Source organism: Diprion similis, chromosome 8, assembly GCF_021155765.1.
Source record: "Diprion similis isolate iyDipSimi1 chromosome 8, iyDipSimi1.1, whole genome shotgun sequence".
NCBI classification, from domain to species: Eukaryota; Metazoa; Arthropoda; class Insecta; order Hymenoptera; family Diprionidae; genus Diprion; species Diprion similis.
Genome location: NC_060112.1, coordinates 6,452,422 through 6,472,357, shown reverse-complemented (window position 1 = coordinate 6,472,357; position 19,936 = coordinate 6,452,422). Strand labels below are relative to the sequence as shown.

Below are 19,936 nucleotides of genomic sequence, written 5' to 3'. Positions count from 1 at the left end.
AATGTTAAATTCGCAGAAGAAAAAAGTTGAAGCTACGAATCCACGTTCAAGTTGAGTTGATTCCGTAAAAGATGGTGCTAAAGATTCGCGGTCATCGGTGCGGATAACGCTATTGGAGAATTTTCGAACGTTGTTTTCTTTCTCTCCTCCCATTCGTCCTCAAGCCCGAAAACAGGTGTTGCAGTTTTGAGACTTACATGATTCACTTGGTTCTTGCGAGTAGCCAGGTTCGAATCCTGCGAGGACCCACGGGCATAATGACGTACAAAAACCTCCGCCAATCGTGACATGCCCGAGGAAGATTGGCCGCCCTTTGGCTTGGAGGGTGGAGAGCCACCCGGGACCAGATTCGGGTTGCTGTTCTTCCGCTCAGGGAAAACGAGGTGCTCTATGTTTGACGTGTAGCCTGGATCGCTCCTGACGATGTCTTGCAGCGTGACTCTACCTCCTCCGCCACCATTGCTGAAAAGGCGGAGAGATCCGGTTACGGACGACTGATCTCCGCAACTTCCTACCGGCTTACTTCTCGCGTTTACTCATCTCTCCACCACTGATCGCGTTCCAACGCTAGTCCCTATCGATCTCTAAGCTGTTCCCTGATCGCGGCAGCAAGCTATGATCAAGTACTCAAGATAGACACAATGATTAGCCAACCTGGGACTCGAACCCTGGACGCCTCGCTGACCGCGACGCTTTCCGTTTCCGCGGCCTGGTCTGATGTTCGTCACCTCGACCAGTTGCATCAGGCGACTCCGATGCTGACGCAGGGCCGGGTCTTCTCGACGATTCATTTTACTCATCAAGATCGACGATATCCGATCGGTACCGCTTTCTGGAAAATCCAGGGGATTTTATGAAACCCAGAACATGAGATCCGAGCTTTATGGAGACAGTCACAACATTGCAAAACCAGTTCCAGATCAAGTCTCTACAAAAATGATCTTTAGCAATGTTAAAATAATCAAAGGCTAGTATTTTTTTTTTTTTATTCCAAAGCGTTTCCCTTTGTGCGTCGGGAAATTCGTATTTCTATTCGTCTACTGCTCGAATTTCACAGTGTCCAGCTGCGTTCGGTCTTGGACCAACGTTTTTCGGTGAAAAATTCCACCCCAACCACGGTGAACCACCGCATTATAAAAGTCCGGAAAATGATAACCGAGACGAAGAGTGACAGTTTGCCTTGATACGCGGTACAAAATAGTCATGAAAAACTATAATAATGTGTATAGATATACGTACCCGGTGGAGTTTGAAGTATTATAAACTGCCGCTCGCATCGAGGCGCGTGTAGATTCCGTGAATTCCGGTATCTGTGATGGCGACAACGACCCAGAAGCGTGCAAGTGGTCAATCATCGAGGGTACGGTTTTAGTGCTGCAGGGGTAGAGACGGCACCTGACCAAATATTTTATCATCGTGCCACACTGGCAGTTCACCATGTTACCCCAACGGCTCCACCATATCTGAGCCATTTTAAAAGCAACGTTCAAGACCTGGACAATCTGGTGCATCGAGCCATGTGCGATACACTGAAAAAACATGACGTGGGATCGAATTTTACATTATCGTTCTGCAGTTTCAGTGAGTGGTTGAATCGGCGATGGTCAATTTGCAATGCGCAGAAATCGGGCAATTGATGATTGACGTTTTGCTCTAACGAGTTTAACGAAAGGTCAGGCTGCTCGTGCATTCAGCTGACCAGTTAATATGCCAGACGCGAACCTTTCCAATGCCTCTAATATCGAACCCAGTTTGATGCTGAACTCCCCGTAGTACCAGGGCTAAGAATACAGTCAAAGTGGAACTTATTGACTTTCGATAACCCGTTAGACGGAAATAGATCCATTACTTGGCTGTCCCAGTTGCCGAAACTCATTTTTTTTCTGCTCATCCACTCCTCCACTCGGTTACAATCCCAAAAACAATACAACCCAGTGTTGGAATCAGCATTGTTCGGAGGAATGAGATATATATAATGATGGATGGAGTCAACTGCCATTCGATTTTGAACCTCAGATGTGTCGTTACAAAAGGTATCAAATTTATTTAAATTAATGAAATTTGATACACTGATAAAATCGAACGAAACGAGATCCGGTGCTTTGATATCGAGGGTTCAAAAGTATAAACACGTATTCAAGCGTAAAAGGGCTGTTGACCTCACTTTTAACATGTGGGAGGATATTAGGGTAGGCAGGGTAGAAGGGTTCTAGGTACGATGTACCGGGTGTAGCCGATAAACCAGCCGACGTATAGACCGACGTAATATCCAAGACCCCGGAAGTGAAGGAGCTAGGCGAGCGTCCCTATGGTTGCTGTAGCCTCGTTGACCATGCTAAGTCGTCGAATGGTGTTTGGCGGTCGATTACTCTTCCCGCAGGGTCCTTTGCATCGTGCGGTTTCGCCGGAGGGCCTCGCAGGTCACCCCAAGTTTCATGTCTTTTTTCTCTCCCTCGAGTTCCACCTTTGAGGACATTTTTGCATTCAGCGCCGTCGGTGTACAACCACCCCTTCTCTCGCTTCGTCATTCCATTCAAATTTTTCTTTATTCTTTATTCCCCCTCCCCCGCAGCGTTCCCTCTTTGTAATTTTTATCTTTCATTTTTGTTCACCCTGCATTCATCGGCTCCTTCCCCCAGCTCCATTGGTGAACACTGAGCACTCTGTATAGCCGATAATAATTCATGACCCGATCCCCGCGACCCGGCTTCTCGACAGGGTTAGATCACAGCGCGTTGCGTTCTGCGCAGACAAAGAGCGCGGCGTATAACCGTGCAATATCCATACCCACCTGAAGGCAGCGGAGCTCCTGTCCCCGTCCGGCAAATTCTGATATTTCGATACGCATCTGCTCCCGCCGACATGGTGGTGGGGCAGTAATAATGATAATGGTAATGATAACGCTTCGCGAACCTCGCGAGATGACCAGAAGTACCGTCGAGTACCTTTCACAAGGGAAAGGTCAATTTAAAAAGCTCGGTATTCACCGCGTACACAAAGCTTCTCTCACCCTGCAGGACTCGGCAGTGCTCTAGATGTAAGTGATTCGAGTGGCAGCTGGGGTGCCGAGTACCTTTCTCAGTCTTAACTGGACCCTTTGCGGATTGTTACGCCTGTGATGTTTCTTATGGGTAACTGGAGCTGCCCACTTGGGCTGACTCGAAAAGCTGTGACAATTTACTTTGCATCATTCTTGATCCGAAATGGCAGATTGCTTTGCAATGTTGGTATAAACGATACGCGGGATTTACTAGATTTCAAAAATTTCGAGTTACGGAGAGGAATGTTCACCATGAGTGCCAGGTCTGACTAAGCATCAACCTTTTCCACTCGTTAAGTAATCGTTGAATTTCGCAACCTCAATCCTAATGGCTCTCAGACTTTGATTGATGACGCAATCATGATGTGCCGTTCTTGCCTTCGTCAAGATTTTTCCCAAATATAGCCTAGCAATTTTTTTACCCTAGAAATGGTTCAAGAGCGAAAATCACAATCGAAGCGAGTAAACGGCGGCCATAGCGATAACGTTAAAGCCATTTTGAAGCTTGTGTCAAATATCGTCATCTTTCACCTCCACATTTTTCTTGGATTTGCTACTGCCGAAATGAGCGAATTAATGCAGAAAGGTATTATGTTACACAACGTGCGCGGTTTTTCACTGGCTAAAAAGCTCTGGGATTTGATATAATTGCAAAAAAGGGAACGCTACATTTTTTTCCAGCCTTGTACACAGATCGTTTGATATACTCTGCAATGCGGCCTCCGGGGATCGCATTTATGGACGTTCGAAGGTCCCCTCAAACTTCCTTTCATTCATTTCCTTTACCGTCGCCGCAGTGCTCAAGTGCTCTCTCGCACCTAGGTACATAAAACACGTCGGATTAAGAGCGGCCTACTTCCCGCCGTCCCCCCTACTCGACTAATTCCCTAACCTTAGGCGTGTATCCGAGATTAAGTATACGTTTTTGCCGAAAATGGGGATAAAAGAGGAAAAACCACGCGAAGTGAAGACCAAGTATTTAAATATCCGCGGGATTTACATTTATCCGGAGAAGGTGTACATTTATCTTATCTCGTTCCTCTCAAACTTCCGTCAACAAGTCCCGGGTATCCAGTCTTCCTCTTACTAAGACTCCCGTCACGCGTCGTGTCTTCTTTTTTCTTTCAGTTTTTCTTTCTCACTTACAACTTCGTCATTTTCAATATTTCATACCCATCTCACATATGTACAGGTGTAACATATCCTTATAACTGTGTTGTTCCCTGCGGTTCAATGAAACGCAAACATGAAGGGACATGAAAAATATTGGCGAAAAAAACAGCATGGAAGAAAAAGTTAACGCGTCGAAGCAGCGTGAGGGTTATGGATTTGTTACGGAATTTTGCTCGCAGTTTTATGTGTACATACGTATATACGTACAGGTGTAGAGAGAGTGTAAGTACAAGTGTACATATTACGTCTGCGTACAGGTAGAGAGCGTATACTTGTGTAGAGCAGAGTAACACGACAAATCGCGTTAAACGGCGTAGCCCCTAGGCCGAATTAAAAATCAGGGAAGGGTTCAAGCAAGCGTGAGACCGATTAAAGTTACATGAATACAGTGAAAACTCTTCTTTTCCTCCCCATTTTTTCTCTCCCTGTTCCTCTTTCAGTTGTTGCCGTCTCGCACCAAAGGGATAATGTATTATCTGATACCATACGCGGCAATTTTCCGGACTGAGAGTCACAGACGACAAAAACGGGGAGAAGAAAAATAAGAGAAACGAACTTAAATCAAACACCCAGTGGAAAACGAATCAAATTTTAGGTGGCTTTGCAAGGTTCAATGGAGAGCGCGACAGAAATAGAAACCAAGAGAGAGAGGGAGAGACAGAGAGAGGTGAGAGAAAAGCAGACAGCGAGAGAAGGAAATGCGCAGATATCTTACCTCAGTGGTCTGACTCTGTTTCTCCCACACTTCCATCGGTCCTGCAGACCTGACCACGTTCATCACTTTAAGGGCCCCACATTTGGGTAGAGTGATGACAGAAATTTGTTGATGAAATTTATTTTCTATTTTTTATTGTTCGCTTCTTTTACACTCGGAAATCGTTTTCATTGTACTCCGCGTCCCACAAATTTGTCGGAATGATTTTATTAATCATATTCATCATGCGTGCTTAAAATTTTTCAAATTTCAATTCACTAGTCAACCATTTCTCACCTACCAACTGATTCCTCGATCTCCTGTTCATTTATTGCACTGGATTTGTAACTATGTAAACTAGAATAATAAGAATTAGCTGCACTCTACGGGGCCCGTGAACGAGATGAAAAATTTACTTCTACGCGGCACGATGTACACGCGATGAGCTAAGATCTGAAAACGTGTCGTAGTTTTGATGAATAATTCATATCGCGGTGCAAAGATGGTTGGACACGCGGTTTAAAGAAAATAAAATTCCGTATGTGTGAGTCGCATCCAACGGGTACGCGATTATCCGCGGATCAGCATAATTCGCCAGACCAAATTCCGATCCCCTCTTCGCCGTTGCCGCCACCACCGCGCACTTAGGCAATTCCATCTCCTCGACTCGACGACTCTACTATTATCCGGCACGTTCCATTAAATTACCCACTGTACACCGTGCGCACAGTTGTGTATGCAAAGTCGCATACACACAGGCGCAGGGCGCCTGCACGCAGACAAGCGCATACTCACGTTTGCAGCGCGTTGCGCAAACTTTCAGGAGAAGCAGAAAAAATACGCTCTCAAGTATGATCCTCGGAAAACAGTTCGCTCAATGGATGATTACGAGCTTCCGGTACCGTTCAAAATCCGCACAAAGCCTGTCATGGGGCATCAAATACGTCGTACTAACTACAGAATTCACAGCCGAGATCGATTGTGTTGTTTCCCTTTACCGAAGACATTCACTGGTGGTTAACATCCGCTTAGCGCATCGCCAGTTTGGGGTGACGGGAAAATATAATCATAAAGAATTGCGCGCGTAGCCGAAATTCGAAATGCCCGCCTCTGGGCCGAACGGGGACGCGAAACGCGGTGTGTTTCGGGCACCGGTTCGATGGTGACTGTTTCACCCGCCACCCGCAGCCGCGGCTTGGGCCGTACAGTCTTGGTTTCTCCGTATCGATTTTTCCGCGCAGCCTCACCGGCTGCTGGACCATTGCACGAGAGAACCGCGCGTCTTCCGTTTACGCTACGCGACGCGACGGTGTCTACGGCCAGGAAAAATACACGGATCCTTTTTGCTCCTTCCGTTTTCCTCCCCTCTCCACCACCCTTCCTCTCTTTCTCTCTCTCTCTCTCTCTCTTTCTCCCACTTCTGCCTCCGGGCTTATAATCCGCTTCCTTCTTTCTCTACTTCTCAGGAAATAATACGTCTCAGCCTGGAACGCTGGTCCTGGTTCCGTGCTCGATGACAAGGGTGCTCCGACCCGCGTACACCCATCCACTCGCTGCTTCCAGGGTCATCCGATGAAAGTAACACACGAAAACAAATTTTCCGAACGTGGCCGCAATATTTTTCAACAAAATTTATAGCGTTCCTTGTTTTGACTAGCCTCACCTCGCCTCGCCCTTACGTCCTTCCAGGACGCGGAACCGTGTTACGTAGCATATAGTTACAGATTTTCAACTCAACAGGAAAACAGGTCTTTGGATACAATGAGATAATCAGGATAACACAAATACTATTTATATTAGTAGTATAAGCCCACCAATCTTTTAGACAAGTGTTCATTTATCCACAGTGATATTAGACTGTAGATTTGGTAATTTTGACACTTCCCATTTGCACATACTCAACCGATCATTCAGGAGCATTCTCCGTTGATCTTTTTTTTTGGTTGACAAAGTTTGATGCTCTTCAAAAAGGTTCAGAATGTCAAAAATATTTATCAACCGTCGTAATTTTGATCCTTACGACATGGACGAAAAATTGATAATATACTGCGATATTGTCGAGAAGACTTGTCTAACACATGTTTACCAAAGGTATTGAGCCTTTTTCAAATACGGATGTAGCCTCTTCAAGAGGTTTATTATGAACAGTATCGATGTTGCGCAAGAACTTCTTAAGGAAATCAGTTATACAGAATGACCTCTTGAAAAGTTGGCGAAATGGTATAACATTAATCTTGCAAGTATTGATGCTTGTGAGATGAGTTTCGTTCAGCAGAGCGCATTTGCAAGCCGATTTATCTCTTCTCTTTATAACAACGTCGTTATCATTATTATTATTATTATTGTTGTTGTTATTGTTATTATGTATTATACCCACATAGCGATATCGGTTCCCGTTAATCCTTATCCGAATTCGTACAGGGCTCAACTAATTTTCCGATGTCGATATGTGATTTGTTACAATATTTTTTTTTCGACGCGAAAATCCTGTGCGATAAATGTCGTTTCAATTACTTTTATTTTGAGTAGTGAAGTGAGTTAGTGGGGGCTATTAGCATAGTGACAGTTATGCATACAAAATGCAATAGGAACTACTTGCAATGAACTGTCGCTGTAGTCACGTATCTAATCAGTGACAACGGAAGTTATTGTCTTTCAGAGAGAACAAATATTGGCAGAAAATGCACTTCAAGCTGCCATGCTGGTCATCCTGCGCGTCCCGTATTGACGTTTTTCCGTGATTAAAATCGCACTCACAATCGGATAGTTTCTATTGTTCAATGTCGAATGAAAACAGTCAATAAATAATGAAGAGCCTAATGTTTCGAACATGTGTTTCATGTCATTTCAAATTGTGCAAAAATAATCATTAATGTCATTATTTTTCTAATCTTTACCTACACTGAACTGCGTTTTTAATTTCATTCCGCTTAGGTTGAATAACTATTAACAATTAGGTCAATGACGGAGGAAAAGCAATTAGTGTAATGCGTTAGTCATTTGAAAGCAATAGGTTTTATTACTAGATGTATTTACTTTCAATTCCACAATTTAAATATTTGATCATTCACAGCGAAAGAATGCATCGAAAGTCTGTTTTACAGCCTTGAGGACAAGTACTTGATCGTAGAAATCATTTATTCTATTTATTTAGTCAAGTATCTGATCTCATACCGACCAAGATAATTTACCATGTTCATGATCCACGTTGAAAACTTTTATGAAGAATGGCAATTTGGCTTCCTATCTACGTGGGCCCATCATATCACTTCGATCACAAAGAGATGATGAAAGTATGATAAGTGGTTCGAGTGTAATTGGGTCGCACTAGTTTGTAGTGCATCCGCAAGTAGGGCTACCTGATCATGCGTAGCAACCATGGCCGTTCACCTAGTATGTGTTCACACGAAGGTCTATCGCAACGATAACAGCATTTGATAAAAATGATAATTACTGTAAAAAAAAATAGTTGACTACTTCAATGGCAATGCTTCTGAGTGTATATATATATAAGCTGCACTGCCTTTCCTTCAAGATGACACAATTGCGCATGGCAGTAAGGACAAAATGTGGAGAACGGTTCTGCTCGTATGTCTGCTGTCAGGTATGTTTTTAATTCACACTCTTTCACACAAACCTGTTCAATATTATGTATCATATTCAACACGTAAGCTTTGCTTCTTTAGCACTGCAACAACCATCGTTCTGCGATGACTTGAAATTTCGAGAATGTTCTCCAAGGATGCCGACCAGGGTGTCAAACTGGAGCAGCACCTATTGCGTGTGCAATTCGACGTACTGTGACGATGCACCACGAATATCAAGGCCCTCTGGTAGTTTCAGATCGTATGTACTAATTTCGACGAGCAAAGACGGTCTGAGATTCAGCATTTCGTCGGGGCGCTTCAGAAGGTCTGACGCTGCTCCGGGTAAGTCGATACTCTATTGTGCGGGTGTAAGGCATGTCCAGACCTGACTGAATCTTTCGTTTAGGTATCAAACCTGACGCAAGTATCACAGTCGATCCCTCTGTGACATATCAAGATATTTTTGGCTTTGGTGCTGCTGCAACAGACGCTACTGGAATAAACGTAAATTCCTTGCCCAAAGCGGCTCAAAACGAGTTTATGAGGTACTTTGAAGACTCCGAGCGATTCCTTGGATCGACAGCTGATCGTCAATTATTTTGATCAGGTCATACTTTTCCGAGGATGGGCTGGAGTACACGATAATCCGGGTTCCAATGGCGGGCACTGACTTTTCCACCAGGCCTTACAGCTACGCAATGGTCGAGAATGACACCCTTCTCGAGTACTTTGCACTCGCTGAGGAAGACTACCGCTACAAGGTACAATCAGTTTCTCTTAAGAAGATACTACATCTTGGTCGGATGAATCCTAAGATTGTTTGAATAAAAATCTCAGATCCCGTTTATCCGGAGAGCAATGGGGCTCAGCAAGCGCCCCATCAACCTGCTCGCTTCGCCTTGGAGCCCATCGCCATGGATGAAAGTACGGCCAACATGGATAGGCTCTAATAGTCTGAAACGTAAATACTGGTACACGTGGGCCTTCTATTTCGCAAAGTAAGTTTTTCCCTGAAACTTCTGTCGATGCCGGGTAAATGCGACACCTCGACTTCCGCAGGTTCTTCAAGGAATACCAAGACCAGGGTCTCAACTTCTGGGCCTTGACCCCTCAGAATGAACCGTTGAATGCTTTTGGTGCCCTTCCCATAAACTCAATGGAATGGACGGCGGAGGAGCAGCGTGATTGGGTAGTCAATTTCCTCGTGCCTGTACTCAAGAAGACTGGCTTCGATAACATCGATATTATATTGGTTGACGGGATGAGGCACCTGCTTCCTGAATGGCCACAGGTTTTCATGAACGACTCTGCGACGCGAAAACTATTCGCAGGAACAGGCGTGCATTGGTATCTGGACCACTCTTACTCGGCGGACAGACTGGACGACACCCATCATATGTTTCCGGAGAAATTTATCATTTACACCGAGTCGTGTCCAGGTATGTTCCTTTCTCCCTTGTTTCTCTCAGATATTGTCACTCGTTTTCGTACCTCACAGACTACGATGAAGATTTGGGCTCTTGGTACAGAGCCGAGCAGTTCGCACTCAGCATCATCGACACATTAAATCGCTGGGTTGTCTCATGGCTGGATTGGAACATGGCGTTGGATGAGCGCGGCGGTCCCAACTGGAATCGAAATTTTATGGGAGCTGGTGTGATCGTGAATGCTTCAGCGGGAGAATTCTACAAGCAGCCCACCTTCTATACACTAGGCCATTTTTCAAAGTGAGTTCAATCAAGCGTTTTTCAAGCCACCCTCAGGCGGCTGCTACATATATAAGTATGCGCAGTTCCGTACGGATAATAAGACCCAGCATTCGTTGTCGATCAGATACGTCCCTCCCGGCAGCGTAAGAATTGGTACATCAAACGAGGGACCATTTGAAATAAAAACGGTGGCTTTTCGGAGACCCGACAACTCAACGGCGATTGTATTTTTGAATACGTAAGTTTGAACCAATCGGACGTCCGTTTGACTCTTCGCTACACGCAGTTCTTTCTCAAAGGAATATTTGTCAGGCTTATGATCATCCCTGCATGCTCTGTCTCCTTACTTTTCTACTTGTTTTTCACTGATTTCATCTCTCTTTCTCTATTCCCAACAGGCATGATTCCGAGAGGATTATTTCCGTGTCGGATATCACGAAGGGGGCGATTGAGTTCAGTATTCCCGGTAAATCGATACACACTCTAATTTACTGGTAGATTGGCGAGTGGAATATGGTTTCGCAACCGCAAGTCGTTTTAAACCGGAAATAACCGAAAACAAGATTGTTATACACCTCGTGTTGTGAATTGAGAAAAAAAAATCAATAAACGTAATTGTAAATTGCATTTCAACCATGCGCAGAACAATTGATTGCGATGATCATTCAACGTAGTAATAGTAATACATAGTAATTGCGTTTACGTAAATGATCATACGTGTAAATTCCGATTATTGAGGACATAAATAAACAAACAATCCAAGTGTAACAGCTACTAAATGGGATTATCGAGTGAACGGAGAACGCGTCTAGCTCTTTTACTATCCTTGGAACGGACGGATTTATCTCGCCTGTGCCGTAACTCACCACTCCTCATTGCCTTGGTCGAATAATTATATAGTTGTATACAAAAGTTGAAAAGATACGCTTCTACAAAAACATATATGTATAAGAAATAAGTACGCCTACGATCGTGTATCATGTGCATATCTCTTTGTATAATGTGTAATAAATGGTTGTGTTCGAGTTTCAAGTATAATCTCTAACTCTGTAATTTACAAAATAAAATGACACTATAAACCCGTAAAAAAATGTTGTTCATTCCTTATTAAGTTCCAATTATTCCCATTAGTCCGGACTCGTGTTAGAAGGCAGCGCTGTAAGCGCAGAACTGAATAAAAATGTCTGTGAACCATCTCCCGGTATATGAAAGCGAATATGAGAAGCCGCATTTTTATCTATACTCTTCAGTGCCCGGTTCACTAAAGCTCCTATGATTTAATGCTCAGCCTTTGAACTGGTCCTAAGTTTATTTTAATGATATTTCGCTTCACGATCGTACTGGTATGATAACCTCCCCACCTTACAGTCCCACGTTCACATGAGAGCGGTTTTCGCCCCACTTCAATGTCTCAGGAAATGTTCACAAAGGAAATCGAGTCTCAAACTTGTTCACGTTTTGTATCCAACGTGTTCTGTGGTAGTGGCTATAGTGCAGTATCAAAATTTGTCATATTTTTTTCCTGAAACGGCGGATAAGGCATCGAGATGAATTCCATTGTGATTGGGCTGATATTCTTTCCCACGTTCTTCGGTTTCTATGACTTTGTTGCATGTGACCCGGAAGTTAGGCTTTTACACGTGGTAATTATTAATCGACGACGGCGTAACTTTTCTCCCGAATCACTAATATACTGCAATGTTCGTTACAGCTATTCAGACACGGGGATAAAGTGCCTGACAAAGAGTATCAAAATTATCCATTAGACCCGTATGGAAACCATTCGTATTACCCGATCGGGAGCGGTGGTCTGACGAATGTAAGTATAATAGATTTCTTTCTAAAGTAATTAATCCTAGAATGACAAACTTATTTTTTTAACCCTCATACTGCAAACTGGGGTAAATTACTCCACGCGTTTCTTGTTCGGAAAATCGTCCCCAGAGCAATAATAGGACTAGTAAGTAGATGATTTTTTTCGTTTTTTGATTAGGAAGAGAATGGCGCATAGTAAAATCAGTTTCATTGAAGTTTCATTGGTGAAAGATCCATTCGAAGATAAACAAAATTATGAAAATCAGCGAAAACCTCATTTTTCAAGGTTCGTCTAGGGTGGATATCCACCCCAGTCTGGCGTTTTAGGATCGTAACATCAAAAGTGTGTGGATACGTGTGCATTGAAAAAAAATGAACCTGCTAAGTAGCAGAATCTCGCTATCGGATCTGTGACCGGCTAAAAATACTCTGCGGAATGTAAATGATTTCGGACGGTATAACTCGTGCTTAGCCCTAGGATTTGTTTTATCGGCTGTGTAAACGAAGTTAATCATGGAAATGAGATATACGTCTTTACTTCGGGCGTAACTCATTTTAAACAAGAAGATCGCAAATACGTGACGAGTCCGAGGAGTTCAAACTATATCGGTCAGGCAAATATTAGTCACTCAAGATTTCTGGATAAATTTACGATGCTGAAAATGACATGTAAAATCTTTGCAATCAAACGTGCCTCACTAGACTAGTTGAATATTTTCCAAATTGAAATTTTATAACGATTAATCGTTTTCCTGATGCAATTAGGCAATTTAATTTTATGTTTTTAATCAGTACAAGTGTATAAATTCTGAATATTGACAAGCAGATTAATGTATCGATTCTATTTGAAGTACCTAATGAGGAATAAAAGCTGTGAAAGCGACTATGTTAATTAACCACTTATAAATTGAATGTTTCTTTCATAGTTTCCGCGCAAGAGTTATGAATACTTCAATTACTTCCGATATTAGACACATAAGGTGTGATTGAATGCAGGAGTACAAGCTGTACTAATAAGCATTTTCCACCTGTTTGCACTCCTCATTGTTCCAAAATTTGCCAACAAGCACAAAGCACGTTGACGAGACACCGATGCTGCACAATATTAAGTTTAGATTCTAATAAAAATTCCAAGTCATTTTTCAAACTGCGTTGCAGGACGGAAAAATGCGCGAGTACAAGATTGGCAAAATGCTTCGTGATCGATACAACGATTTTTTCGGTCCAAATTATTTGCCGGATGAGATTTATGCAAGATCAACAGCCTTCCATAGGACTCACATGTCTCTTCAGCTGGTACTAGCAGGCCTCTTTCCCCCTACTGGCCTGCAGATTTGGAACCCGGATTTAGCGTGGCAGCCTGTGTCAGTGTTTTCCGAAAAAGTCAACAAAGATTTCCTCTTGTATCCACAAGAGTGTTCCACGTATGTATATTACGTTCTCAATGTCAGTCAAACTCGAGCTTTGATTGTATGAGAGTTGCACTCGCCAATTTACGTCTTCGCAGGTACCAGAAAGCGTACAAGAATTTTCTGCGGTCAAAAGATGCCAGACAGCAAATCGATAAGTACAACAGCATTCTGGCCTACCTAACGAAGCACACGGGAAAGACGGTCAACACCACTTCCGATGCTTATTACCTGTACAATTTGTTCAAGGAAGAGGTAATCAGACTATTTAGTGCTTTATTTCGCAAATTCATGGGTTTTACGTCATGCTTAGGAATCTCAAGGTCTGACGTTGCCGAGTTGGACTTCAGAGGTCTACCCGTTTCCCATGATGAACGTCACCATCCTGGACTTCCACCTCAGGTCATACACTACACAGTTGAAGCGTTTGAACGGAGGTGAGAAATTTTACCCATTGCCAATTCTCTTGGATTAAGGGCAATGGTGGTTGTTGTTTGTTGCAACTTGCAGGTGTTTTGCTGAAGCAGATCACCGACGACATGCAAAACTTTAGGAGCGGTCGTCTCGAGCCTCGAGAAAGGAAAGCGTTCTTTTTCAGCGCACACGAAAAAAACGTGGTTGCCATGGCGCGTGCCCTCGGCACAAACGTTCCTCAACTGCCCGCGTACGGATCGACGATCATCTTCGAAACCCTTCAAGATCGTGACAAAAATGACAAATACTTTGTCCGGGTAAGCGATCATTTTCCGTCTAGTTTACGCCACCGATAAACTGAGCCTGGAGATGTGTGGCCGCATAGTAACGGAAACACAAGTTCCCTTGGTAGCTCCTGTAGGCACAGTGCTTTCCAACTGTTAATCCTGATTCAATTTCGTTTCAGGTTCTCCACTATACGGGAGTTACCGAAAAATTAATTACGCAGACCATTCCTGGCTGTTCCGAGGTCTGCCCTCTCGATGAATTCCTCAAACTTTTGCGGGAAGTAATTCCAGACCAGACCGAGTACTGCCATAGCAGCAGCATTCGGACATCCGGTTCAGGCTCATTCCCGAATACTATATGGCTCCTTGCTGTTCCGGCGATAATTATCAGCCAGCGTTTCGACTAAGCTTGCGGTTAAACGTTCTCTGACCTAGTTAACGCGTAGTAATTTTCGGTATAATCATGTGCTTAGTCATGTACGTCAATTTTATTTTCTTTGTGTCATGAATTATTGACTCATAAGTCTTTCAGGTATAACATACTTTCCCATTTCTGACTGATATGAGAGAAGGGAAAAGTCAAAAGTAATCTAGCAGGCATATAAAAAATCCAGACAAGCCTTCGTTCCTCTCGTTGATCGAGGTTCAACCATTTAATTAAGATCTCAACGACCCCTGAGATAATCCGTCTGCATCCTGACCGCAGAATGACGATTATTCGCGCTACTGTCTTCATCTGCCGGTATGATTAGATCGAATTGCACTTGTTGAAGCATATTTTTTTTTCATCGATCAGTGTAGAATACCTACTTCTCATCTGTAAAGTAGTTGGCAGTAGCATCCTGAGGCATTATATATTCTTCGAGTTCCCTCGGATTGATGAATTTACCTGGTATTAGCTATATGATCGAGATCACACTCATGGTCAGTGTGTCTGGCTATACTTGATGACTTCACAACGTGACCATAATTTTTGTTATTTATCTGTAATAATATAATTGGTCAGACACCGTGGTAGCTCAAACGGCAAAACAATAAACAAACTTGACTGTTCTCGCCCACAGACCCTGACCTTCTCTTTCTCTTGCCCTGGAGCTCGCTGTTAGTTCCCTTCCCTTTTCTGCTTCCCTCACCCGTCCATTGCGTCTGGCAAATGCAGACACAAGCACAGAGGAAACCCAGGCATGTGTGGTTGCACACAACGAGAAGTAGAGGAATGCGCGCGCAACTATCAGAGGGAATGAAACAGCTGTTTTAACAATCGTAGAGTCATCTGGCGGAGCGCGGTTACATCGTTGAAAGACGTCAGGGTGATCAGGTATCCTGTAAAATCGGGCTGGCAGAGGACAGAGGACTGAGCGAGAGTGTAACGTGCACGGTGCACAGAGTGTTAGTTGATTAGACCAAAAACAAATCGCGTATCGCGTTGCGTGCAGTACCCGCGTTTTAAAGATGGCCGCTGGATGTTGTGGAACGAAAAAGCAAAAGTTGAACAACTCGCTGAGCATACCGTGTAACGGCACATCCTCCCTGCAAAATGGTCTACGAAACGGAATTATCGCTCATCCGGAGATGTGCTTCTTCTGCTTTGACGTCCTTTACTGCCAGCTCCATCAACTCGATCCTCCGAAAACGCCAAACTTCAGCAACGATGCATTGTGAGTATCTCTATCCCTCCCCCTCCCCCCCCCCCCCTCCCCCTTGCTCCGCTCCGTCCTTCACGATTGCACTGATGCTTTTTCCCGCCGCCTCCCCCCCCCCTCCCCCTCTCCGTCCTCTTCCAAGCGCATCGTTTTCTTTGTTGTGTATTATGGCTGTCCTCCTTTGTTGTCCTCCTAGTAGCAAAACTTTTTGAATTTTTTTCATCCCTCTCGAAACTTAACACCGAAAACACGCTAGACGCGTATTTTAGATCGGTTTTATTTGTCTTTGTTTTTTCAAAATTTTGATTTTCAAATTGAATTTATCCATTAAGGAGGTATGATTGGGCAAAAATCGATACTCTTTCGCAATTTTACCAGAGTAGATTCCTACGTCGAGAATTTATCAAATCATTATATTATTGAGCTGTCAAAATTTCTTGAAAATTACAAAGTATTGGAATCTTGAACAAAGGCTTGGATATTACTGCTTCGTTTTGAATCATTTCCAAATCATTAGAAACCTTGTAGACTTGTTTGTTTTCAATCTACGACGGCACATTTTATTTACAAGATTATTGTTTTGAAATTCATCGAAACACTTTGTTGGATATCATGCAATGATCCAATACTCAATTTTTCAATTTCTGTAAAAAATGAGTTATTTTAGAGGGAAACCGATCAAATCTACCAGGTTTTCAAAGATTTTGAAGCAGTTCCAAAGGAAGCAATGATATTTAAGTTTTTATCTACATTGCCTGTTTTTTTTATTTTCGAAATTTTTTTCTTTCATTTTTACAATGGATGCAAAATTATCATGTACACAACTGCGATCACATAATTAAAACTTACACCGTGTAATTCTTTACGAAGATACGAAGGCTGCTTTGTGTTGATGTTCTACGTTGATAGATGAGGGCCCGCCTGTCTATGAAGCAGCATATAATTGAATAATTAACTAAGACCACACTTGCAGCCCGTTATTTGTGACATGGGCTATTGGAAAGGACAAACGGTTGAGGGGCTGCATTGGCACTTTCAACGCGATGCACCTCCACGCTGGACTACGTGAATACGCAGCGACTAGGTAAATAGCCCTTTTCTTTACCTCTCGGCATTGCCATGATACCCAGCTTATAACAATCTCTTTTATTGTTTCAGTGCCTTCAAGGATTCCCGCTTTAATCCCATTACACGAGACGAACTTCCTCGTCTACACGTCAGCGTCTCGATTCTTCGTCATTTTGAAGATGGCGCAGACTATCTTGATTGGGAAGTGGGTGTTCATGGTATTAGGATCGAGTTTCACAACGAAAAGGGCAATAAGCGCACTGCCACTTACTTACCTGAAGTAGCCACTGAACAAGGTTTGCACCATTTTATAAGACACAAGTTAAGGCATAGAATCTACTTTCTCATAGGTTTAATCAAAAAGAAAATTATACTTTGCTATCGGGAAGTCGTTGCAAAATTTCAAGAAAAACAACGCAGTGGATCGCTAATTGACCCTTTGGGATTGCTTAATTTTATTTTTCAAAACCCAGGTTGGGACCAAATACAAACAATCGACTCATTGTTGCGGAAAGGGGGCTTCAAGGGTGTGGTTACACCGGATATTAGGAGAAACTTAAAACTGACTCGATACAGGAGCGAGAAAGTCTCGGTGAGCTATCAAGACTACATGAGTCATTGGCATAGCCAGCAATGCTAGCAGCTGGCCCGGAGTCCTTCGCAGGGACTCCCGCCTCGTTACCACCAGCCGGACATTGACTATCGGTACAGAAACTCTGATCCAAGTTATTATCGTGCATCTCAGACTCAGCGCGATCCGTCGATCCAGCAAACGCCTAGCAATTACACAACAATCCCTCAGCACACCTTAGTCATGGTACAACCGAGCCACCCGTCGTCTTTCATTCATCCGATCCCGCAACAGCAGGTTCCACCAGCCTTGATACCGGTACAGAGTTACCCACCGTTCTGGTGGAACAGACACGGACCACCACCCTTCCAGCAACCCCAATTGTCACAAAATTCGCGGGATTTTTACTGCCAGTCGCAGGGTACCTATGAACATGGTTTGCGCAAGCGAAAATGACACCAGCGGCAGTTATTGCGTGCAACTTTTCACTGTTTTAAATGGTGCCTGTTATACTTCGTATGCTTTAGCATACACAGTCTGCCATTCGTAATACCTTATACTCCTCCTTGAGGATGTGTATTATTATTGGAGAGTAGACTTTTTATCATACGGTAGGGTAAAAATTTTCAACGCCGTCATTTGTCAGACATTGTCGGCTGATTGAAGAAAGTAATTCAATTTTTTCCATCATACTGTTGTTTTGCTGTCTTCTTTAGTTCGTTCTTTAATGCCTTTGACAATATAGCTCTAGATTAATTGCGAGCTGAGTCTGTGTGTCAAAATTGTGTATATATACATATATATATATATATATTAATGTTCCAGCCGCAATGATGCTGTGATCTGAAAATGAATAATTTTGTCATATTATTCTGTCCGAGACGATATTACAAATGAATATATATATATATTTGAAAAAAAAAAAAAAAAATGAAAACATTACAGCAATATTAGCACACCTAGTTGAACAGTGATTACGCTAAAGTTGATATTTTAGCTTGCAAATCTTTCATTCAAAATTGAAATAAACTCCCTATCCTTCCTATCTCTCCGTTAAATACGTGAAAATTACATGAAATTGGAAAAAAAATATTAATAAAATTAAGGCAGGAATTTTTACCAAAGTGTTATTGAAACATATGAAAATTCTCACACCAGTACTTATCATTATCTGTTTGTTTTTCGGTGTTCAGTATGCTTATATCAATTTAAAGGATGAACCAAACAGTTTCACCAAAGCATAAAGAAAAACCTGTGCACAATTAGTTCAAATAAACGACCGTAAAATGAACTTCATTATTGATTCTGCGAAATTATAGAGGCTCTCCTTTGCGATGCCACTTTCTTCGTTATTATTAATCATAATTGAACATAGAACAAAAAAGAAGTAAAAAATTAAAATAAGCAAATAATAGAAGAATATATATTATAATTGTAGTTAATAATCTTCCCATGCATTGACAGTATAAAAAAAACAAAAAGTGTCTCGATACTTCGTGCCGAGTTACTTATAAAATTCAGACAGATTATAGTATACGAAAGTGGTTACAGTTCACGCCAGTAGTAAAATCTATCGTAATTGCATTGTTACAAATCCTCATATCAGGAACACATCACCACCATAACTGAAAGTACGATGCGTGTGTAATACATTTTCTTTCTCAGTTTGTATTTCATTGCTATTTTTTATTTTTATCTTTTTAGAAATTGGGACTTGTCTTTCACTGTTATTCACGATGTAACTATTATTCAGCCATACTTTTCCCTCGTCTGAACGCGGATTATCTGTCAATGTCGCAATCTTCTATTGAAATGAGTTTAACCTATGCAATTTATACAAAGTGATCAGTTTCAATTAGGTCAACCATTGGACGTAAACATATCGAAGATGATGACTGTGTATAAACAATTAGGATACATTCAAAATATAAAATATGAATAGGAAATTGACGGAACGCAATGCGATGAGGGGCAGTTAGACGTGTCTTGTATCTGGATACCCAATTACTACAAATAAGTATGTCGAGAGTGATTCACATTGTATATCTATAATAAGAATAATAATAATAACAAACAATAAATATAAAATGTATGTTAAAAAAATTAACCTTAAGGGTAGGCGCATAAAGAGCCTAATAAATGACGATCTCATTGTGATTTTCATTGCTCTGTGATTAATGTTGACGTCATGAAATACATATATGTACAACTTTGCAACATTCGATGCATCGAGTGCTTGATAATAGCATAGGGTTGTTGTTTATTTTATTTTTAATTTTTAAAAATGTTTTCTTACTTTCAAATATTTGACTGACAAGTAAACTCAGCTGAGATTAACTATCCAGAAAAATGCACGCCGGTATCTTTCCCATTATAACGATTTAGTGTCAACCTTAGTTTGCGGTGAATTGACTTAAAACGCAAATACGTATCCACAAACCTTTGAATACCGCTTGATTGACAGAATACGCTGTGAATGGAAACAGATATATAGGCATATATATTAATCTAATTTATTTCGTGCAT

General features: G+C 42.2%; 4 protein-coding genes across 6 annotated transcripts in view; 3 read left to right on the top strand and 1 right to left on the bottom strand.

Annotated features, from left to right (window-relative positions):
- LOC124409734 overlaps window positions 1-6,055 on the bottom strand; it is a 30,665-nt gene extending 24,610 nt beyond the window's left edge. Inside the window, exons 1-4 of the mRNA XM_046887530.1 lie at window positions 4,929-6,055; window positions 1,240-1,529; window positions 655-832; window positions 198-462 (exon numbers count right to left, since the gene is read on the bottom strand). Of these exons, the coding sequence (XP_046743486.1) occupies window positions 198-462; window positions 655-800 (411 nt within the window). The 5' untranslated portion in view covers window positions 801-832; window positions 1,240-1,529; window positions 4,929-6,055. The remainder of the gene's footprint in view (window positions 1-197; window positions 463-654; window positions 833-1,239; window positions 1,530-4,928) is intronic.
- Window positions 6,056-8,458: 2,403 nt separating this feature from the next.
- LOC124409735 (lysosomal acid glucosylceramidase-like) lies at window positions 8,459-10,795 on the top strand. 3 transcript variants are annotated; one of them, XR_006929537.1, is made up of 9 exons: window positions 8,459-8,511; window positions 8,594-8,836; window positions 8,901-9,039; window positions 9,102-9,255; window positions 9,332-9,492; window positions 9,554-9,933; window positions 9,993-10,221; window positions 10,287-10,441; window positions 10,602-10,795. XR_006929537.1 is itself a non-coding variant. In XM_046887531.1 (9 exons), the coding sequence occupies exons 1-9, from the start codon at window positions 8,475-8,477 to the stop codon at window positions 10,699-10,701; spliced, it is 1,557 nt and encodes a 518-aa protein (XP_046743487.1). In that variant the 5' UTR covers window positions 8,459-8,474; the 3' UTR covers window positions 10,702-10,795. The 3 variants fall into 3 exon arrangements, 1 of the variants encoding a protein (XP_046743487.1); XR_006929536.1 differs by having other exon boundaries at window positions 10,278-10,441; XM_046887531.1 differs by having other exon boundaries at window positions 10,328-10,441.
- A 955-nt stretch (window positions 10,796-11,750) lies between these two features.
- Window positions 11,751-15,001, top strand: LOC124409737 (venom acid phosphatase Acph-1-like). The gene is made up of 7 exons (XM_046887533.1): window positions 11,751-11,846; window positions 11,915-12,022; window positions 13,177-13,442; window positions 13,526-13,682; window positions 13,741-13,864; window positions 13,938-14,158; window positions 14,308-15,001. Exons 1-7 carry the CDS (start codon window positions 11,751-11,753, stop codon window positions 14,533-14,535), a joined length of 1,200 nt encoding a protein of 399 aa, XP_046743489.1. The 3' UTR covers window positions 14,536-15,001.
- A 355-nt stretch (window positions 15,002-15,356) lies between these two features.
- LOC124409738 (AMME syndrome candidate gene 1 protein homolog) lies at window positions 15,357-18,308 on the top strand. The gene is made up of 4 exons (XM_046887534.1): window positions 15,357-15,786; window positions 16,745-16,855; window positions 16,930-17,135; window positions 17,313-18,308. Exons 1-4 carry the CDS (start codon window positions 15,581-15,583, stop codon window positions 17,477-17,479), a joined length of 690 nt encoding a protein of 229 aa, XP_046743490.1. The 5' UTR covers window positions 15,357-15,580; the 3' UTR covers window positions 17,480-18,308.
- Window positions 18,309-19,936: the final 1,628 nt, after the last annotated feature.